At 40.3% G+C, this 21,251-nt stretch overlaps 1 protein-coding gene across 2 annotated transcripts in view; it reads left to right on the forward strand.

Annotated features, from left to right (window-relative positions):
* The first annotated feature begins 12,107 nt into the window (after positions 1 to 12,107).
* The window catches only part of ACBD5 (acyl-CoA binding domain containing 5), a 31,036-nt gene continuing 21,892 nt past the window's right edge, over positions 12,108 to 21,251 (forward strand). Inside the window, exons 1-6 of one of the 2 annotated variants that reach the window (XM_040593619.1) lie at positions 12,108 to 12,208; positions 12,427 to 12,594; positions 13,864 to 13,984; positions 15,426 to 15,498; positions 19,234 to 19,345; positions 19,474 to 19,506. In XM_040593619.1, the coding sequence (XP_040449553.1) occupies positions 12,519 to 12,594; positions 13,864 to 13,984; positions 15,426 to 15,498; positions 19,234 to 19,345; positions 19,474 to 19,506 (415 nt within the window). In that variant the 5' untranslated portion in view covers positions 12,108 to 12,208; positions 12,427 to 12,518. Of the gene's footprint in view, positions 12,209 to 12,267; positions 12,595 to 13,863; positions 13,985 to 15,425; positions 15,499 to 19,233; positions 19,346 to 19,473; positions 19,507 to 21,251 lie in introns of those variants that run through there. The other variant, XM_040593620.1, reaches the window with a different exon arrangement.

Consider the following 21,251-nt stretch of genomic DNA (forward strand, 5'->3'; position numbering starts at 1 on the left):
GAGCGTAACAGTATAATGAATTCTGCAACAAGAGATAGCGGGGGGGGGTGGGGGTCAGGGGCCAGGAAGAAGGGGCATGTACAGGTGTGAAAAAGGAGGAGAAGACAAATAGGTCAAGAGAAACTATGATGAGATGCAGATTGTTTAGGTATGTGGTGCAACAGGATGGGCTCATTATGGCAGAGAACAGGCAGGCTGAGGAGAGCACTAAAAAAACCAGAGACACTTCCTACACAGGACATAGACTTGAACTCAGGAACTTATTTTCTCTCATTTTCTCCCAATAGCCAAAAAATTCACAGAAAACTGTGGAGTATGGTCTACAATCGTTGCCAGTTACTCCTGCTATGTAAAGATCATTTGGTGTAGATCTGAAAAATCAAATCCTGATGTTGATACTGATGTTGACCACACACTGAACTCTTAGCAGGCTGAAACAGTATATTGACCAGCTAATTACCTAGTGAGCGCCATCATTTTATGATCTCATAGACAACATGATACTTTGGCGGTTATCATCATCCAGGCTAATAGAGGTGGCAGGGTTTTTATATCCTAGAATGTTGTTGAAACAGGCTCTCTTTTGAAAGCTCTTTTGGTTTCCAGTGAAAGAAAAAATGTTTTGTCAAAAAAAATTGGGCTGAATATCTTTGCTTAAATGGCTAATAGAGATAGTTTTTAATTATTTTTATTGTGTGGTCTGAAAGGCTCCTTATCTCATTTCAGATAAAATAATTCAGTATTCAAATGCTTTCTTGTTCTGCATTAGGAAAGTGCAGCAAATCTGACAGACGATACCTCTTTCGAAGATATTATGTCTTCATAACTGAAAAAGCCTCATTTCAGTTACCTCTTTGTTACCTACAATAGCCTTATGCTGTAATAGTCTATTACAACAATAAAATTGCTATAAAGTGATTTTCCATTACAGTTCTGTGATGGATGTAAACTACGTCAACCTGTAATACTAGCCTACAGCTTAAGCTATTCTGTTGCTGCAGTGCAGCTGAAGGGCAGGTGGTGTTGGTTAACGTAGCAGGGTGTCAGTCACAGCCCTGCTACCTCCCAGCATGGTCACCACTGGCCACCATGCACTAGGGTTAGGCTGGTAGCTACTAACCATGCCCTTGGCACGTGGCAGACACCGGCATTTTCTAGATCAGAGTATCACTTACTTTACCCCTTAAGCGGTACTAGTAAGAACTAGTAAATGACTATGAGAATATTGTGTATATCAGTAGAAAATACTAATAGGAAGGCCTAGCAGGTCATCCAGTCTGTCTCCTTAATATGGCAAAATTGTTTTCTGTACTTCATAGTCCAGTTTTTTATGCTCTCTAATTTCAAATGTCCCTCCTGAAAATGGCCTGGAGCTTCTACTACATCAGCTGTCAGACTGTTCCACAGTCTCCTATGGTATGCACACCTTGTGCAATGCTAAGGGTGACACTGCCATATGACTTTTCATAGATTTGCATACAAATGTACTTTTCAAAGGTTTAGTGAAGCCACAGGGGAATATATTTATTTATAACTGGCCAGGAATAAGGGTCACAGCAACAAGCTAACTACTCATGTTTAATCCATTGCTAGGGCTTATTCAGAAAATAGATTGTAAAAATTATACTGTCCCATGTATAACCATTTTTGTGTGAAAGTTTTTAATCAAGTAAAAGAAAGTGTTTTGTCTCAAAGTAGCTCACAAGCTACAAAATATAAAATAAGCACAAAGGCTTATTCATTGTGAAATGAGGTTTTCCTATGCAGGGTAATACCAAAACAGTTATATCAATTGCAAATTCATGCCTTAATGTATGTCAGAAATCTCACAACCATAGGCTGGTTTTGTGTGTCTGCCACCGTCTCCCAACCAGATCTCTCATATAATTTTTCTTCTGAATTTATGTAGGAAAACTCAAAAATAAAAAAATAACGTGATTTGCCTTCAGTTGTCATATATTTATTTATCAAAGCAATACACCAATTGTTTTCTATGATAGCGAGTAAACCTGAAAACTGTATTTGATGTAACTCATATTTCTTAGCCTTCTCAGCTGGTTAGTAGGAAGAGGTTTAGTCACAAGAGGGTTTGGTTTTATATAGATCAGTAATCTGAAAGCTACATTCGGGACACAAAGGCAATATATGTCTCTGATTCTAGCTGGAGGGTTGGTATGAATATGACTTCTTCCTTCTTACTATTCCTAATATTTAGAAATCTGTTTTGATATTTGATTATATTACTCAATAATTATTGCAGGATAATTTAGCACATCTTCTCCTACCAATTAATGCTATTTGGTTTTGCTCAACCATTTCTCAATATCATACTTGTAGAAGGGAAAGGACAGAAATCTGTTTACTATAAAACGTACTGCCAGGTTTATTATTCAGGGAGGGCCACATTACATGAATGAAATTACGTCACAGCAGGATGAAAGAATTGATCCTATCTGCCTACCTAATCCACATGTTTAGGACACACCTGACTTCTGTGTGAGTATAAATGAATGAGTGTGTCTCCCTCATAAATACAAAAGCACCAGTCAAACAAAAAGTATGCTCTGGCAGGACAGAAAAACCTGTTATTGTATTGCCACAGTGCTTTAGCTCAGCTGTGGGAGCCTGGTTCTTCACTACAGGACAGCGTAACTAACCCCAGTGACAAGACCAACTGTGTCATGACCATGGAAGTTTGCTAAAACATCTGCATCCATGCAAGAGGCTTGTGCTGGCATGGTTTTGTAGCGCCAGGCTCAGCCATCCTCACACAGCTCCACCAAGACACATCTGTAGCAATGACTTCATCAGCACCTTTAAACTGTTTAACTGAACCTGGTTTGCTCTGGCTGAAATGAGTACAGGAGCATTTATGAGAGCAGTTGCAGGGGCAGATCAGAGGGGCAGCAATCAGCAGCGGGGATGTGCAGGAGGTGGGCAGCTCTTCAGCCGTCTTGGAAACAGCTGGCAGCCAATGTGTGAATGTAGCCTGTGCTGGTGGAAAGAGCTTGGAAGGTTTATTTACTTTATTAAAAAGTAATGTAATTCTATCAATTAAAAGGGGGTAAAACTTGAAAATTAATCATTTGCGTCTGTTTTGTTCTTAATTCCCAGCCTTTGACTGAAGGGGGAATTTGGTTTCACTGCAGGGGGGGTTGACACCCTTGATCTAGCACCATTCTGCTTTTGAATAGTGCCTGATCTGTAAGCTAATCTGATAAACGAAGACATTTTGTGCACACATGGTATGCATTTTAAAGAGCTTCAGTGTGGTAACAAATGCTCTGAATATGGTGGGCCCCACCAGGAAGCACATAACTTGAGGCACATGAGAAGGAGACACAGACCAGAGGAAGCAAAAATGACTGAACAGGCACCACAGAGCTGCTTTCTAGGGTGGGCATGAGTCTTCATTTACTTTTAATAAAACTGTTTTAAATGTGTTTTCTCAAGTCACTCCCAATCCCCTTGCTATAGCTCTTTTCAGTAATGTAAAATATCCAGATCCATTGATTTGAGTACTTATTCTGCTTCTTTGTACCTCCAAATTTTCCACTTCATTACATGTGAGACAACTTCATATTTTTGATATCTGAGGTTAAAAAAGTAATAATTTTATCAGTGTTGTGCATATTTATCTCATCATTGATTCCCTATACTAGTTTTGCCTTAGATTCTTTAATGAAATATACTACAATTATGCTTTAGTGATGCAGATGACAGCACACAGCAACATGAAACCCGCAATGATTTAGAAAATACCCGTCTGTGAGCCCTACTGTGAATGCAAATCTGGTTCAAGAAATAAGGGTAATGGCAGGTGGCAGAAGAAAAACACAATGCCAGAATTCCTGACAGCCAAGAGCTCCACCTTGTAAACGTACACAGGACTTAATTTTACTATTGCAAAATCAGTGGGGTGCTCATATGAACATGTGCATGATCACAGACTTAGCACAACGGCTATTTTGCCTTCAAAAGACACAGATCTGGGCTGTGGTTACAGTGGTTTAGTCTCTGTATTGTGAATATCTCGCATTCCTTCCTCTGTCCCCCATGCAGTTTTGGATTTGTTTACGCAGAGGAATGGGGGAGTTGTGGTAGGAGTGGGGTCTGAAGGCTTGCACAGCAAAGAGCACCCCACTTGCACGTGAGCCACAGCACAACCACCTAATCCAGGGAGGAATGGGCTGTCCAGTCTCTTCCTTTGATCTGTGTAAAACTAATATATTGCTTTTACCAACAGCTTATAATGTATTCATCAATGTCAAATATAACATCACTACTTTTTGTATTATATAACTACAAATATATGTGTATATAGTTGGTCATCGCATTGTTTCCTCTATTATAAAACTGAAATACATTTGTGTATTTTCTCCAAAGACTTAAATATTTCTAAAACGTCCTGAAAAAGGAAGTCAGTAAATAGTGTCCACGGTACATTTCTCAAGACATAGAAATTTAGACATTGGGATAGACAACCCTACTAATCAAAAGCTTTATTTTTTAAGACTTTTTTTTCTTTTTAGAACTACCATACAAAAGAATGGGAAAGCACATGGAAAGCTATTAAGTGAAAAATGAACCACAGCCCACTCCTGCAAAAGTTAGAAACAGGATTGAGCTGCTTATAATGCATGATTTGCGAAGGTAGCTGACAGGCATTTATCCCAAGGGTTCATACAAGTCAAAGGTAATCTGCAAAGAAATATGTAGCTTCCTTTCTAAAAAAAATAATTTAGAAATTCAGAGGCCCTTCCACCTGCATGATTTCAAAGAGACAGTGAAACAATAAAATACCAGGAGAGTGAACACAGCAACAAAAAGAGATCTTTAATCACAGTGTTTAAAACCTTTTTTTTAATTTACATTAAAAGGAAAATCAAGGGACATCTAGTTATCTGCAGGTTCTAAATTTAGATCTTCTTAAATCAGCATGTACAGATTAATCACATCCAAGACTGTTAAATGAGCCAGCAAAGAGCATTATGGACTGTTAATATTCATTCTCAGTCAGTTTTCAAACACTGGAGAAGTTCCAGAGCACCGAAAGAAAGCAAAGGTTGTACCAATATTGAAAAAAAGATATATAGGTGTTGTGGTCCTATCAATTTAATATTGATCTGAAGTATACGACAGAATGACTGATAGGATATTCCATTAAGAAAGGATTAAAGAAGGATAATTTAATTAATGCAAATCAATATGAATGTATGGAGAAGTATACATATATGCAGGATAACTCAATACTCCTTTTTGTTAGAACACAAGTTTGATGGGCAAATGTAACTGTTGTAGAAATGTATTTATACTTCTGTAAATTATCTGGCTGCATAATATTTTGATTAAGAAACTACAATAATAATCTTTAAAATAAATTATTATTGCAATATAAAATCATTATGGTGAGTCTTAAATAAAAAAATGGCTGACAGACTTCAAATGTGGTCATGAAGGGTGTACCAACCTCGACTCCTTGTTGTTTAACTTATTCTGAATAACCTACAAGAAAACAATAAAATCACTGCTGATAAAATTTGCAGAGAGCACAGTGATTAGAAGAGTGACAAATAATTAAAAAGAACAGACTTACATGATAGAATAATCTGATAGTTGCAAAAACAGAGCAACTGAATACGACCAAGTATCGTTCCATCACTCTGAACAAAAGCTTTAAGAGTACACACTTATAACGCGGGTCCTCAGCTACAAGCAGGTTATGAGGATTCCTTGCTTTGAGGCCTTTACCTCCCTCTACACCCAAAAGGGTCAATGAATTCTGGACATAAAAATGAGAATATTGAGTCTGGAGAAGGCAATACCTCAGTCCTCTATTGCCTCTGACATTAATACAAGTATTCCTGCAGCACTGTACCTACCAGTAGTATCTATGATTCCAGAAAGATGTTAAAATATTGGAAAGACATAAGAATGGAAGAATGAATTCACTGGGGTGTAAGCAGCAGTGAATTCAATTCTAAATAAAAGAAATCAAGGGGTTGCTTGATTTCTTTTTATAAGGTTTTGTAGGGTTGTTGGAGAACCCTTCAGGAGGATAATAGTGAGTTCTGTAACCCAGCTAACAAAGCTACGGAAAGATTGAAAACAGGTAATAAAAGCTAGGCAAACAAATAGAAGAACTAGGGCATATTTTGTTGTTCTGTTCCTCTCGCATGGCAAAATACTAACATTTGATTTCAGGATGTTTTAAAACGGTCTATATGACACTGAAAACTTGGGCTCTTTGATGAGTACATCTTTGGCTGAAGGCTTATAATGCCTCCTGAAACTGCCCTTTGCCCTCTGTTTGATTACTCAGTGTGACAGACTCCAATGCAACTGTTGTCACAGTGATGTGGATGCCCAACTCCCCTCTTAGTTTAGGGCTGCATTTCGATCTGTATTTGCAGCAGAGTGACTTGATCTTTAAACACCTATGTTCAGGTGTATTCAAAGGCCTCTGTGGATTCAATCATTTTTATTTCATACAGCTCAATTGTCTCTGTTTCTTGGGGACATTTTAGAAACCAACAGTAATTTACTTAGAAAACTATTCAGCAGGTTCTTTAATTTTTTTTTTCTTCTACCTTTTTGGGGAAGAGCTGACTTGTCTCATTAACCTTTCCAGCATTTACGGTACCTTTGATATTAAGCTTCTCATGATGAACATATGTTGTAGTAACCAGAACACTTTAGCACAAAGGAAAGTAAAACACACTTAAGACACTTAATTTCCTGTTTTCATCCATCCCATTTATTCATGCAATAACTTCCTGCTTAAGAATTCTTAGCCTAAGAATTATCTCTCTGTTTAAAATGGCAAAAGCTGGGAGGTTCTGATCTTAAGATGCTGTACGTTGCTGCAGTTCACCCATCTCAATTCAGTGAAATGGACACCCCTCAACTCTGAAACAGAGGTGATTCCTTTATTTCAGTCAAGCAGAAGTGATCTAACAGTATAAAATGAAATAGTTCCTGAATGTCAAAAACATTTATCAACAAAGCTTCCCAGATAAACTTCCTTAGATAATGTCCAGTACCAGACCCGACCTGAATATGGGAGTGAAAAAGCTGTGGTGTATAGCTGGGAAAAGTGTCTAGCTGGCACTAACTTCTAAGGAAGTCTCATTTTTTGCTAGGACATGTTCAGCAACAGAGCTTGGTGCTTACGGGGGTTGTAATGAAGTGGTGGTCCTGTGCTGAGACACCCAATTAAACTCAGTCTTAAATCCTTCTGAGAGTTTGTTTATTGGAGTAAATTAACTCCAGTAAATCACTCCCAATCTGTTAGATTAGGTTGTTGAAACCCATTGACCAAAACCACAGTGTTACATTTTCTGCCTGAATAAATATATAAAATGATAGACACGGGCCTGAAACATAGTTCAGTTATTTTTTGCTAGTTATATTCCAGGTTTTGCACACTGGTAAATGTGTGCCGTGAAAAGATTTCCGCAAAGTCATTTTTCAGATTCGCTAGAAAGAATAATAATTCTCTTTTGCTAGGTTTTAAAACAACATGCATAAACTAAGGATGTTTCGGTTTTTTCCCTTGCAGATATTGGGGGGGGGGAATATCACAAGTGCTGTCTGGCTATAAATATGCCATTGCATAAGCACATTAATATGATACAGTCACAGTATTTTGTTTGCTGTTCCCAAGAGGCAAATTACACAAGGATAGGCTTCTAAACTTTAGCAGCCGTAGCTGTGAAGATAAGAAGCACAGATGTCAAAACAGATATAATATACCAGAAATGGTTAGATTTTTTAGAGTCAAATTCTAATAATTTGCATTATGAAAGTGTGTAACACCATAAATATCAATCAAGTAACTCCAAATTTGCATCACTGTAAACGACAGCACAATTTGACCTCCAGATATTGTATTTTTGACTGAAGGAAAAAGAGTAAGTATTTGTTATGAGTTGCCTGCTGCTGTTATTTATAAGACACAGTTTGTCATTGCTGCAAGCTGAAACTACATACTTTTCAAAGCTCAGTTCGTGGCCGTGTAAGGGAACAGGATTTTTTGAATGTTCTTTCTAGAATATGTGAAATCTGAACAATTCTCTTATAACTATCTGCTGGCTCTACAAAGAATAATACCTTGAGGCAGTAAGGAAAACTGAACTTTATTAAAAATTTCATAAAAGAAATTAATAGTAAGCTTGGAGAAAAAAAGAGGGGCTTAAGATACAATATAGCACTGCATTATACTTTAGACATACAAAGATATAAACCTGTAAAAGGTTTTGACTTCATAAGTACTGTATGGTTCAATGCAAAGTCAAATGCTGCTAAATGTCTTTGGAAGTATGATCATATTTTGTTCTTCAAAGAGCATTTTATTAAATGGATCTAAATTTATACTTATGTTACTGCATCTTTTTTTTTTAAATATGTGAGAAGTGTGGATACACGGAGGGAAACCAAAATGCGGCTCAAAATAGTGATTACTGAAAGACCTTAGATACCTGAATTAATTAGCCTAAAAGACATTTGAGATGGGATTGTATTAATTTTAACACCTTTGACAACATGGACCCTAATCCTTAGGCAAATGTTAATAATGGTTAAAAATAATTCCATTACTTAATCCCCAACTGTGAAATGAATTGGTATTTCTAGTCAAGTATCGAGTTATTAAGGGGTGTATCTGAACCTCACAAGGAAACTTCCATCACCAAAAGTGTTCTTATTTGTGTCAAACTAATCCACTGCCCAAAGGGCTTTTCCTGAAGAACAGGGATTGGTCTACATAGGTGAACAAACTTCAGCTGCTGTTTTTGCCATATTCATGGCAGGCAAATAGTTCTCTTTCTTCATAGCTGTTGAAACAAATATCCTTCATGATTTCATTAAAAAATCCTGTAAGTAAATGTCATTTGATACATTAGTCTTTCTACTGTAAACAATGCAGAAAACTACTCCTTATGAAAAGCTCTACCCTTCTTAGACAACATCTTTCCATTCTTCATCAGCATGTAGATCTGACTTAGAAATTGTAATGCTAATTTCGTTCTTCATAATTATGAATATTAGGTTTTAAATAATTCATTCTCCTTCCCTGCTGGATTACATACTTCAAAAAGTAAGCTTCGCTAAAATTACATGCTCTTAGGTTTGGTAGCTTACAGAACTTGCTCATAATGCATATGAGACTATGGTCTACTTTCTTAAGAACCATTTAAAAATATTTCTGTAAAATACACTGCTATGATTCAGACCCTTGAGGGAGCAATAGGCATAATTGGTTCCAGTTTCTGCTTTTCACTTGCATAATTTAACTAACTCCTTTGTCCCTCAAGTAAAATAAAGGTGCTCTTCAAGCTGGACTAGCGTGTAGCTTGGCATTGGAAGCAACTGCTAGAAAACTAAAGCAGAACTGGGATCCAAGTGAGAACATGTAGGGACAGTGGCAGCTTACATACAGCACAAAATGAGGATTGCAAGGTAGCTCAACACATCAAACTTTGATAGACTGTCCTGTGCCATAACACCACTGGACTCAATAACCATACCTAATCCACCTGTGAAGGATAAATCCAAGGTTACACTGAGGATCATGCCTGTCTGCCTTTTCTCCAGACATCCCGTAAGTGTACTCCTTCAGCAACTACAACAGCGTGCTTCCATGCAAGATCGTATGTGTTGCAACACGGCCTGGAATATCTCATATTAGCAATACACAGGCTCTTCGTAAGTCGTTTGTGAAACACTAAGTGAAGTGTGAGGACAGCAAAGCACTCAGACATGCTAAGTGTCACACATTGTGCTCACTGCCAAATCACACTGGTAGCAGAGTACCACGATGTCTCCTCTCTCACATCTCAACTGATGGGCATTACTGGTCAGTCTTTCTGTCACAGCTCCTGATGTTTAACTTCTCATACACTGAACCAAAAAAAGAGTAAGAGCTGTTTATACTTAGGATTGCTTCAGAGACTGCCCTTGCAGAGCCATAGAAACACAGCCCAGTTCAACACACAGATTATAATTAGATTTTACAAGCATGTGGTCATTCCCAGTAGGTACTCAGTAGACAACAGAGAAAAGTCATATGATTTTGTTACCTAAAGGAAGGAGTCTAGATCCTCAGCTTGAGATAAAGCTGCAGATCCATTCCTGGATGTCTGCAACAGATGAGAGGGTCTCCTTTATTACCTGTACTCCACATTTGACTATTGCTAACCCTACCGGGAAGTCACTGCAGTAAGAATGCAAAATGTACACATAGGGACAGCTAATAGCAATGTCAACTAGAGAGTGAGTATATTAGTATATTATATATGAGCACGTATATTAACTAGTCATTTGTGATATGTTCTTACAGGCTCACCAGTGCTCAAAATTTGCCTCTCATTTACTATTTCATCCTTGTCTCAGGGCATGATGGTACTGATTATTTTGGGTTACTTCAAGGGCCTCATTCTGCATCTGGAGATCTCACATTCTCACACATCTTCAGTGCAAAGACAGCAGCTTCTGTTTCTGTGCACAGCCATTAAATAGGTTGTCATTTGCATGTCTTAAAGCCTACTTCCAGTGAAAGTCTGGGAACATTCATTATAAAATGCAGACTGTATTTCTCTTAAATCAATTAAAGTGGCAAATGTCATTATAGATTTTCTCAGGTAAATAGAATTTACACATCAGCAGCCTCACAAGAGGCTCTTAATTTATGCAATTATTATTTTTTTTGCAATTAACTATTTGCACACTCAGAGGATCCATGTTTATATAGAGACCCACTTATCTTCAAAAAACCACTTCCCTTTGATCTGAGCTTCTGTCATTCCTACCTTCATGGATAAAAAAGATGATAGATCTTAGTATGAAGCTTACAAAAGCTTTCGAAATCTAACAGTCGAAATGAAAAATTCAGAAAAACTAGTCTGTAATGTTCACATGAGTGGAGCAGTGTGGTTCATAACACAGGTTCATCATTTGCCCAGTGCGGGGAATCCTATTTGAACACCTTTGGAAGTGTGAGCTTCTCTCCAGCAAAGCTTTCCCCCGGCCAGCTGGCTGCTGACCTTGTGGAATGTACTAGCTCAGCAGAGCAGGGGCTGATCTGCTCTAATTCCCTCTCTGGAGCTTTACTTTCCCACCAGAGGGCATATACTGTGAGCACACAACTGCCTTCAGTGGAATTTAAAATATATATTGTGTACTAGATAAATGAACTGACTCGAAAGCCAAGATTTTGTACTCAATTCTATTCAAAGGGGCTATTAATTCATCCTGTTGCTCCCTGGGTAAATTATTCCACTTGCTACAAAAGCAGTTGGTTTAGTACACTTTTGTTGGACTTCGCAGAGTACTGGATGCGCAGTGCTTCTGAATAAGGCCATTCATTTAGCTCCTGAGCTAGCTGGTGGTACTGTGCTGGTATTCACCCATACTTCCCTGTACCATGAAATAGTTACTCCCCAAGGTCGAAGCTTTTAAAATCTCAAACCTAAAATTTTTGACGTAAATAGGAGGCATTCAAGCTATTACAAAAATACGTGTCTACAGTGGTAATGTAGGTGAATTACGTGGAGCTAGATGTCAGTAGGAGGATGGCTGTGAGGAGGGGAGGAAGCAGCAAAGCTGCCTGTCAGGGTGGTGGGGGATCACCAGAGGATAACCGAAGTCCATAAAATGGGTGGAATACGACATGTTTGGAAATGTTCATTACCATGTAATTGTTGCTATACAAACAGGGATGAGAAAGGGTAGGAAGGACGCAGAGAATAAGAAATAAGGGGGAAAAAAATCAAAAGACATCAAGGAGGGAGTTCTTTCCTCAGTCCACACGAGGGACGCCCCCCCGGGGTCTGCACTTCAGCCGCTTCTCGGGCGCCGTGCCTGGGCCCGCCAGCGCCCACAGCAGCTTCGGGAGGGCCCCGGGGACAGGCTGGCCCAGAGGCCTCCCCTCGGCCTCAGCCTGGCCGCCGGGGCGCGCCGGCCGCAGCCCGCAGCTCTCGGCCCTCGCTGCGCGGGGCTGCCGGAGCGGCAGCGGCCGGCGCTGGCGGCGGGAGGAAGGGCAGGCGCTGGGGGCCGGGCGGTGGGGACACCTGTGTGGGGCCGGCCGGGCCGCGGCGGGGGACTACGTTTCCCAGCGTACGCCTGGCGGGCCCGGGGCGGTGCCAGGGGAGGGGAAGGGAAGGGCGCCGCTGTGGGAGACATAACATGGGCGCCTGAAGCTGGGGCGAAGGTAGGGGTGGGGTCTCCGCTGAGCCGGGGGTGTTGCGGGCCGCGCTCGGCCTGCGGGGCGAGGCCGGTCCGAGGGGCTGTGCTCAGCCCTGCCGGAGGGGCGGGCTGGGGGGTCGGGCGGGGCGGCCGGGCGGGGCGGGGGCCGGGCACCCCGCCGCCGGTGGCTGGCTGCGTATGGCCCGGCGCCTCTCAGCCCCTCTCCCGTGCGGTCGGCTGCAGGCGCCGCGGCGAGGGAAGCTGAGCTGAGCCCGCCCCGCCGGACGCGGCCCGGCGGCCGAGCAGGAGGCGGCGGGCGGTGAGGGGACGGGGACATGGCGGAGACCGGCTCCGTACACGCCACCCGGTTCGAGGCGGCCGTGAAGGTGATCCAGAGCCTGCCCAAAAACGGTAAGTGCGGCCGGGGGGCGGCGGCGGTGGCGGCATCGGCGCGGGGCCTGGCTGCCCGACTGGCACCTGCGAGGCGGGCGGGGCGCGGGGGGCCGGGGCCCCTCTCCCGCCGGCGGCGGCTCGCTGCGGGCCAGCGGTGCCCGGGCACGGCCGGCGGCGCGGCCCGCCTGGTGCCTCGGGGCAGGGCAGGGAGGCCGCCCGTCCCCGGCCGGGCCGGGCCGGACGGCCCTCGGCAGGCGGCGGCTGGGAACCGCTCGGCAATCTCGGTCTGGGTGCTGCCGGCCCCCTCTCCTGAAGCAGCGCCGGTTCGGGGGCTTCCCGGCGCCGCAGGAGTGCCCCGGGGGGGCGGCTGGGGGGGCTGGCAGCTCCCCGCGGTGCGGGCGTGTGGGGAAGGGCCTCTGCCTCCCCGAAACCCTCAAGTTTGTGTGAGACCTTCAGAGCTGTTGTCGTGGGTTCCCTCTGCTGAAAGGGTTAACAGAACGGCAAGGCAAAAACATCAGAATGTATCTTTTTGATAAGAGTACTAAAAAAATTTAAAAAGTTGGTTATTACATACATCGCCAGTTCTGGTGTAAGTAGAGCTGGTTTTGTTGCAGTACCAAAGTAAAGGTCATGGTAAACTTATCCTAATGGCTAGAGCTGAACCTTGAGATATTTGATTTAATGGATTGGTTATGAATCTTCCCTGCCTGTATTTACATTTCCTACCTCTACAAAAGTGTGTTCCACGAAGGAAAAAGAGAAAACAAAACCGAGAGATACAGTGAAATCCTTATTGAAAGGGCTGTCAAATACCCAAAGTAAACAAAAACACTGTGGAAAGCTGTGTTCTGGGTTTGTTGTGTTTCTTTTTTGTTTTGTTTGTTTTTTTTTTTAAGTTCTGGAGTCTTTCAATAAGTTACTGTTTGTAATAGCAAAGTTACTTGCAAGATACTTCATGTACTGGGAGCTAAATCTGTCCCTTTAAACTGACTGAAAGGACACTTGTTTTATGTTACTACTTTTAATTGCAATTGTGAATTCTGACATTTGTAGTAAAGGTTGTAGTCCCTGAAACTCAGTCTGAAACTTGCTGTTTGTAAAGCAAATATTGTCAGTGGTGTTGATTCATGGTAGGTGAAGTGAATGTATTCTTTGACTTAAATTGTACTGCTGTGATTCAGGCTGTAACAAACTGCAGGCTACTTTCTCACAGTAATATGGAGCTTGTGAAATACTTGTTAATATTCTTGATTACAATTTAATTGTATTTTAAAATTCTTTCACTAGGTTCATTCCAGCCAACGAATGAAATGATGCTCAAGTTCTATAGTTTTTATAAGCAAGCAACACAAGGACCCTGTAACATTGCACGACCTGGATTTTGGGATCCGATTGGTAGATACAAATGGTAACCTTCCATGAGTTGTTGGGTTTTTTTTCTTATGCTTGGAGTGGAGCTGTTTAGGAGTGGCACTTGAAGAAAGAGTGTAGTGAGCTTATTTCTCTCTGAAAACAAGAACATTCACGACTTTTGATGCTTGAATTTGTTTTCAGTTGTGTTCACCTTTCTAGCTCAGATAATTTATAACTTGTCAGAGTTACAGGTGGAAACATTCCCCTGGGTTCTGTGGGCGGGCAGGTTTTTCTTGGGTGAGCACCATCATGGTACCTCTGCAGTGTTTATCCCATGTTGTAGAATGAAATTGTAGGTGCTCTGCAGAATGAGTGATGAAGTAAGTGCTCACTGACAGCCATTGATGCATCTTCCAAGCACTTGGGGAGAGGTCTGGTTTATGGGTCTTTCTGGTTTGTCTGCTCAGTGGCAGGGCTTCCCGCTATATTTACCTTGTGCTGGAAAACTTCTGATTCACCATATTGCGAAGATATGTTTGAAAAGCCATGTGAATGCTTTGCTTATCACATCTTAATAATTTGTCCTGAAGAACGAGTAGTATTGCTGTCTTCATGGCTGTGGTGGTCTTGGGATCTATGAAATGTTTCCTTTGATCTCCCCTTCTTCCTTCCTCCCCAGTCTCCCCAAGCTGGAGTGAAAGAGGTATCTTTGCAGGGGACTAGGACAGTAAGCACCCACCCACCCACCTGGCTGGTTGTAGCTGAAATGTGAGCCACTAGGCTTGGGGTTTTGCTTAAGCGGGACAAATGCTGTGGCAGGAGGAAGGGACGTTGTCAAATCAAGTGCAAGACTGAGTAAGGAAATGTTTTATTCCAGTCTGTGTTCTGACAGATTCCTTGTACAGTACTGATAAATTTGATTGGAGTTTTCTGTCTAAGAGAGTTGGAGAGGGGGAGATTTTTAATTTTTTTAGATTATAAGTAGCTGCTATGGTAACTAAGGGTGATAGTTTATTCACCTACTAGACTCAAACCTTTCTCAACTCAAAAAGGATAGATTTTTCTTGTAGCATGTTCTAACTTCCTGAGAGCTGTTTAAGTGGTGGCTGAAGTGTCTGTGCCTGCTTTTTCCTGCAGCAGAGGGTCTTTAAAAAAAAAAAAAAAAAAAGCAACCTAATGTAAAGGAAAATGTGTGTGTCTCATGTCTGGGCTTGTTGACATCTTACCAGGTACAAAATCATAGTTGCTCAATGAGGAACTCTTCAGTCCATGGGCTGTTCAGTTTGTTTCTTTCTTGATGTACCACTGTGTGATTATCCTGGCAAATTATATATCTGGACTTGGGGGGCTGGGCAGGGGGAAGTTGTGAGTTGTTGTTGCATTTTATTTGTATTGGAGAAACTCTGGACGTTATGTAACTGACCTACTTAAGGCCAGGCTGGAAAAATCCAGTGGGCCCTGAAGATACTGAAGATGTATGCAACTTCCTTTCCTAGGGATGCTTGGAGTGCCTTGGGAGACATGTCCAAAGAAGAAGCCATGATAGCCTATGTTGAAGAAATGAAGAAGGTAAGCTTAATAATGAGTGGAAGGGATCTTCTAGAATAGATGTTCCGGAAATAAATTGGGGAACATGAGGATGTTCTTGCTGACTACTATTGTCAAAGCTCCGAATGAGTTTTTCCCTATGTGAACTGTTACATTTCAGTACTATGCTGTTTGGCCTGTGGGGAGAAGATAATAATGTCATTTCTTCCAAAGCTATAGCATTTGCATTGTTTTCAGAGAAACATAAAAGCTCTGGCTGATATGAAGCTCAAGTGACAGAGCTAAAGAAAAGTGAAGTATTGAAATCGTTGTAAAGGGGGCAGTGAGGAAAACAGTGGAACTTAAAGTACAACAACAAAAAAATCTGTTTTACTGGAAACTGCCTCAGTTCTCAGAGTTGAGAGAGGTAAGTGATGCTTATCTTGGAAAGGAATAAAAACCAACACTCCAGAAGGACTTCAGGAGTAAGCTTCACTTATGTCTCCAGTCATGAAAGTATAATCAAATATGTAAACTTAACCATCATTGATTTTTCAAGGACTCGGCAACCTGAATTACTTGTACTTGCTTTGAAAATATTCCTTGTATGTTATAGTTACAGTCAGCTAGAATTGAGTAACTTGGTTTATTTTTTTTGGAATAGATGTGTAACTTGTAAATAGTCATAGTTACTGTATTAAGCAGGAGTTGCAGCATTAACTGAAGTAAACATTCAGAATTAAAGTTTGTTGTTTTTAATAACTAATTTTCACTGAAGTCTTTTTCACTTAAGCTTTTCACTAGGTGGCCTTTCCAGTTTAAACATTATTTACTGTCAATCTGGATAAAAGTATGGCTGTAATCTATTATTATAATGAGGTTAGTGTTAAGGAGAGAAAATGTAAGTTCTACTCTGAATACACTGGCTTTTCTTGTAGGCCACTATCTTGACACTAAACTCTTCATATGTTTCATGATTGATAGAACAGAAACTTTTACTAGGCAAAGAGCTGGAGTCTGACTACTGTTGTCTTTCCTATCTGTAATTTTGGTAATGTAGCTCCTGTTGGTGTTGCTGTAGCTGCTTTAAAATGAGAAATAAACAACTCCAGAATACACAGAAGGCCAAATAGTATTCATTTGGTCAAAAGTCCCGCAACATTTTAATAATTTGTTTTGAATGCATGCCACAAGCCTTAGTGCTTCATTTCAAATTTTGGATTCAAAATGTGTTAGTACCTCAGTACAGTACCCTGATTTTTTTTTTTTTTTTTTTTCCCAGTGCAGTAATGGGTTTGGTCAGGACACTAAAACTAAGTGAAACTGAAAAGTTTGTTATCAAAAAAATGCCCAAAAGGCCCTAGTAAGCCTCCTGTGAGGAAGTCTACTTACATGACCCTAATGAAGCACAAATATTATGCCTCTCTGCAGATTACATGTAAGGACTGGAGAGCAAATGCCTACTTGCCTTGCTCAGCTTTGAAACGGGGAGATCTGTTTACCCTGTTTTGGTGCTGTTTCAGCTCTTGCATTTGGAAAAGCTGAAGCTAGTATTTCAACCCGATTGATTCTACTTGAAATACCAATGGTAGTGCATTTCAGATAGATCCACTAGGTTGTTCTGTCAGCACATACTGCACTAATCCTTGTGGTGTCACTGTGGGCATTCAGCTGTTGCTGTGCAGGAATCCATGTCTAAAGGGGCAAACCCCCCACTTCTATACTGATACCACAGGACTGTTTTAAGGGTGTATAAGACTGCCATACTTCACTCCCCTTGCCCCTGGGGCATGTCCCTAGCATTTACACATTGTGTTTGGGCTGTATGTGCATTGGATGACCCTGTCACAAGATACTTTTATTGATGTGGTAGCCTTGAAAATCACCACTGTTGAAGAATGTGTAGGTGAGATTTTGAGGTCCTGGTGGGAGATGACTAAACATGTCTTAGTCTTAGCCAAGATGAATCTGAGCTCAGGTACATTTTGTTTAAGGTTAATTTAGCAGTTCTGAAATTTCATATTGCAATACTGTTTAATTATTTACACTTCAGATAGATTATTTTGTTATATATTAGAGTGATATCTAAGCAAGGTGTTAACACTATATGGTGTTTCTAGTTTAAAGCAAGAATCTTCATGTATGAATTGTCTGATACCCAAAAAACCCCAGTAATTCAGGATACATAATTTATTCTGCAGTTTCAAATTTTAAGATTGCATATTAAGCCTAGTGGTTATGTAAGTAAGCAGTTGATTTCGTTTGTGGAAGTATTTGCTCTTTTTCTTGCTCACCTAGTGCTAAAAGCTAGCAGTTACAAAACTAACGGAAACTGGATGGTGAGATTCTAAGAATACCTCCAAGTTGCAGAGATTATACTGAGGTCTGTTTAGAATAGATGCAGAGCAGTTATGTGCAGACATTGTAGAAGTGTGTGTATGGAATAGTTTACAGTGCAGACTATGGAAGTAAATAGCAAATACAAGTGTTATTCTAGAATAGGTTTCTTGTTTCTCTCAATGCTACTGAAGTTAAAAAAAAAAAAAAAGCCAACCACAAAGCACAAACCCAAACCATCACATTGCGAAACTGTCCTGTCTCTGGTTCATATACAGCTCTGTATCTGAGCACTTCTCTCTAACAAATATGGAATGAATTACATAAACTGAATAGATCAGGGAAGTGGCAATGAAGCTGAAGTTTGATAGGATTGTTGTCTTTTTATATCCTTGATTGGTTTGCAAGTGTTGACTTGTTACCTGCTAGTGTGCCTGGAGCTCCTGCTTTGTGAAGTGATGCTATGGCTTTTGCTTCAATTGCTTAATGCTGTGCTTGGTGCTTTTTGAGTAGCATGTTCTGTGGCAGCTTGTACCTCCATCTCTTGCTTTCTTGGTCCTCTCCTGGAGGAGAAGGTGTTCTGTACCTTAGTTTGCTTCTACCTGAGTCTTCCTACAGCTATTGCCTCTTTTCAAAAAATAATAATAAAAAGTAGAGGATGAAAGAGGGGCAAAGCTATTGGCAAAAATCTTGGTTGAGGGGACTTAAACTGAAAAGGGACAATAATATACACTTTAATATTTGATAATCAAATCTGTTGAATCTTTTAGATTTAAAATCTTGCATCAGATGATCAAAGGTGTTGGTTCAGTAACTTAAAATGTATAATCTTTTATCAAATGACTTCAACAGCAGACCTTTGTTCTAGCTTGCACTTCTTCTAAGTTACTTGCACTGTCCCAGTTCTGCTGTATTCTGTCCATTTTGTTGTTTGGGTTTAGAGGGACCCAGTAGAGCACTTCTGGTCTGCTCCTTACATTCCATTGAAGATGGTGGGGTTTGAGAAATACGAAGAATCCCCTAAGAAAAAGTCTTTCAGTTTCATTTTCTCTGTGGGAAGACATGTCTGTAAAATAAATTGCATCAGATAATAACTGCGGTCTGTTGAACTTTGACTTGGTTTAGTTTGAAATTGCTGAAATCATGGATTCCAAGGTCCAATACTATGCTGAGGCTGTCCTTTAGTGTTGGCAAACGCATTAGCTCTTCCATCTGCTCTTCACCCAAAAGAAGTTAATACAGCTAGTTAAGATTATTGTTTGGTAAATTAACTTTATGTTGGTTTCCTTTTTAATAAAAAAAAAATCAGAATGATATTTTAAGTGATTTAATGAAATGTTACTGAGTTTTACAATGAGCAGCAGTTTCTAAAATCAGTTGAAATGAATGAATTTTTGAAGTGCTGTTTCATAAGATGCTTCATATTTTGGACTTGTGCAGATTCTTGAGAGTATGCCAATGACGGACAAAGTTGAAGAATTACTACAAGTAATAGGCCCGTTCTATGAAATAGTAGAAGATAAAAAGAACAGAGGATCTGACCTAACTTCAGGTTCGGACGACTAACTTCCTTTATACTACTAATAATCACAACTCCAAATGTTTTTGGGCTTGTTTTCTGTAGATGATTTTAAAGCTAAACATTACATCTTTCTATTCATTCTCTTTACCATATGGCAGTTCGAATGGAGAAAGTCTCTAAGTATTTGGAAGGTAGGAATAATAAATTATCTGTAAATCCATCTTTTCCATTGTTTTGGTGCTGTAGTAACTTCCTGCTAACACCTGTGACTGCTGGGTTTGCCACCTCATTAGGCTGGATTTTGTTTTATTTTGCTGTTGAGGTACAAAACAAAGTTAGACCCAGGAAGCTGCACGTTTAGCCCTTGTCTGGAGGCTTTTTGAGCTGCTGAAGGAAGCCTCTTCCTGAAAAAAGGAGGGTATTTAAAATAATCAGTTCCCCCAACCCGATCTAGTTTCTGCCTCTATTAATAAAAGTAACAACTAATGTGTACTGCTACATAGGGGTGTAGCTGTGCATTATCAAACTGCACGCGGAGCTGGTAATCCAGCTCTGTCATCTGATCTAAAATTAAAAAAAAAATCCACAATCAAAACCCATGCTTTTCTTAATCGTGATTTCTCCAACACAAACAGAATATAAGATGGGTTTGTGAAACTTTCAGTTTGTTTTCTGAGGCTCAAGTTCATGAAGGAGACTATCTATTTTAACATCTTTTGACAAGTGGCAAACCTAGTGGTGTCATAGCTGCATTAAAATGAGCGTGGTAATTTTTATTTAGCAATACCATTGTGAGAATGTTTTGATAATAACAAATTACTATGTTACATGTAATGTGTTCATAAGGTTGTAATATAAGGCTTACAGTTGTTTAGATCTCTCTTAAAATTACAGTTAAAAATCGAAGTGCAACAGAGCAAAAGTTGAGAAAGTTTTTAAAGACAAACCATTGCACAAATTAATTGGTTTAATGTGGTTTAAGAAGCAGGAGTCAGCTGGCTAAATTCTTTTATATGTGGCTTTTTTCCCCCTGCCTTAAAGGAGCATAGTTTTGATTTGGTTTCGGTATAAATTCTTAGAGAAACGGAAATAGTTTTTCATTCCTTTTAAGGAAAGGTAATGGTAGAAGTTTTTCAATGGCTATTCTGTAAGGTGTGTGACTTTTCTCAACTGAAATTGTGTATGCTTCAAGTCTGGAATTTAGTGAGCTTGCTTGACAAGCTGGAGTGATGGGCAAGAATGTAAGAGTATCAGTAGATTCAGGTCAGTGATCTGTGTAATAAGGATTTACTTGGACTTTGTGTCTGTGGCACAGTGCCAAAAACCATTTCTTTAAAAAGTGACTTACCTAGGCAAATGGAGAAACATGGAAGTTGAACCAAACCTGTTTCAATAACAAATCTAGCGTACTTGCCTTTTAAAGATATAGCTTAAACATAAGGCAGTATAACAGAGTAGCAAGTTTCAGCTTTATCTTGTTCTGTCAATATTGCAATAAACCTGGTGATGTGTCATCATGTGTACAGTTTAAAGTTGCAAAATCTAATATTGCCACAATGGATTTAGACAGAATTTTCAGTCGTATGTTACGACTTTACTATTGCATTTAAGACTTTAAAACCCTTTCTTCAGTGTCCTTACCACTCTCCTGATCAAAAGTGAAGCTGGGAATAATTATCCTTGCTTACAGTACAGGTCTTAAAGTACTTCAGAGGTATGGAAGCATGAATACCTCAGTCTTCCAGACACGCACTAAAGAATAGAATCAATCTGCCTGAGTCTGTGTTTGAAATGATGTAGGCACTGGTGACAATACTATTAAAAATTGACACATGGTTGTTCTGGTTGTGTTAGTTCTTCCAATCCTTTTTCTTCTCCTACTCTATAGCTTCTGTTGTGGAAGGTGTTTTTTCATGGACAGGCAATTGGTGTGTTC

This window comes from Falco naumanni, chromosome 4, assembly GCF_017639655.2.
Source record: "Falco naumanni isolate bFalNau1 chromosome 4, bFalNau1.pat, whole genome shotgun sequence".
Taxonomy (NCBI): domain Eukaryota; kingdom Metazoa; phylum Chordata; class Aves; order Falconiformes; family Falconidae; genus Falco; species Falco naumanni.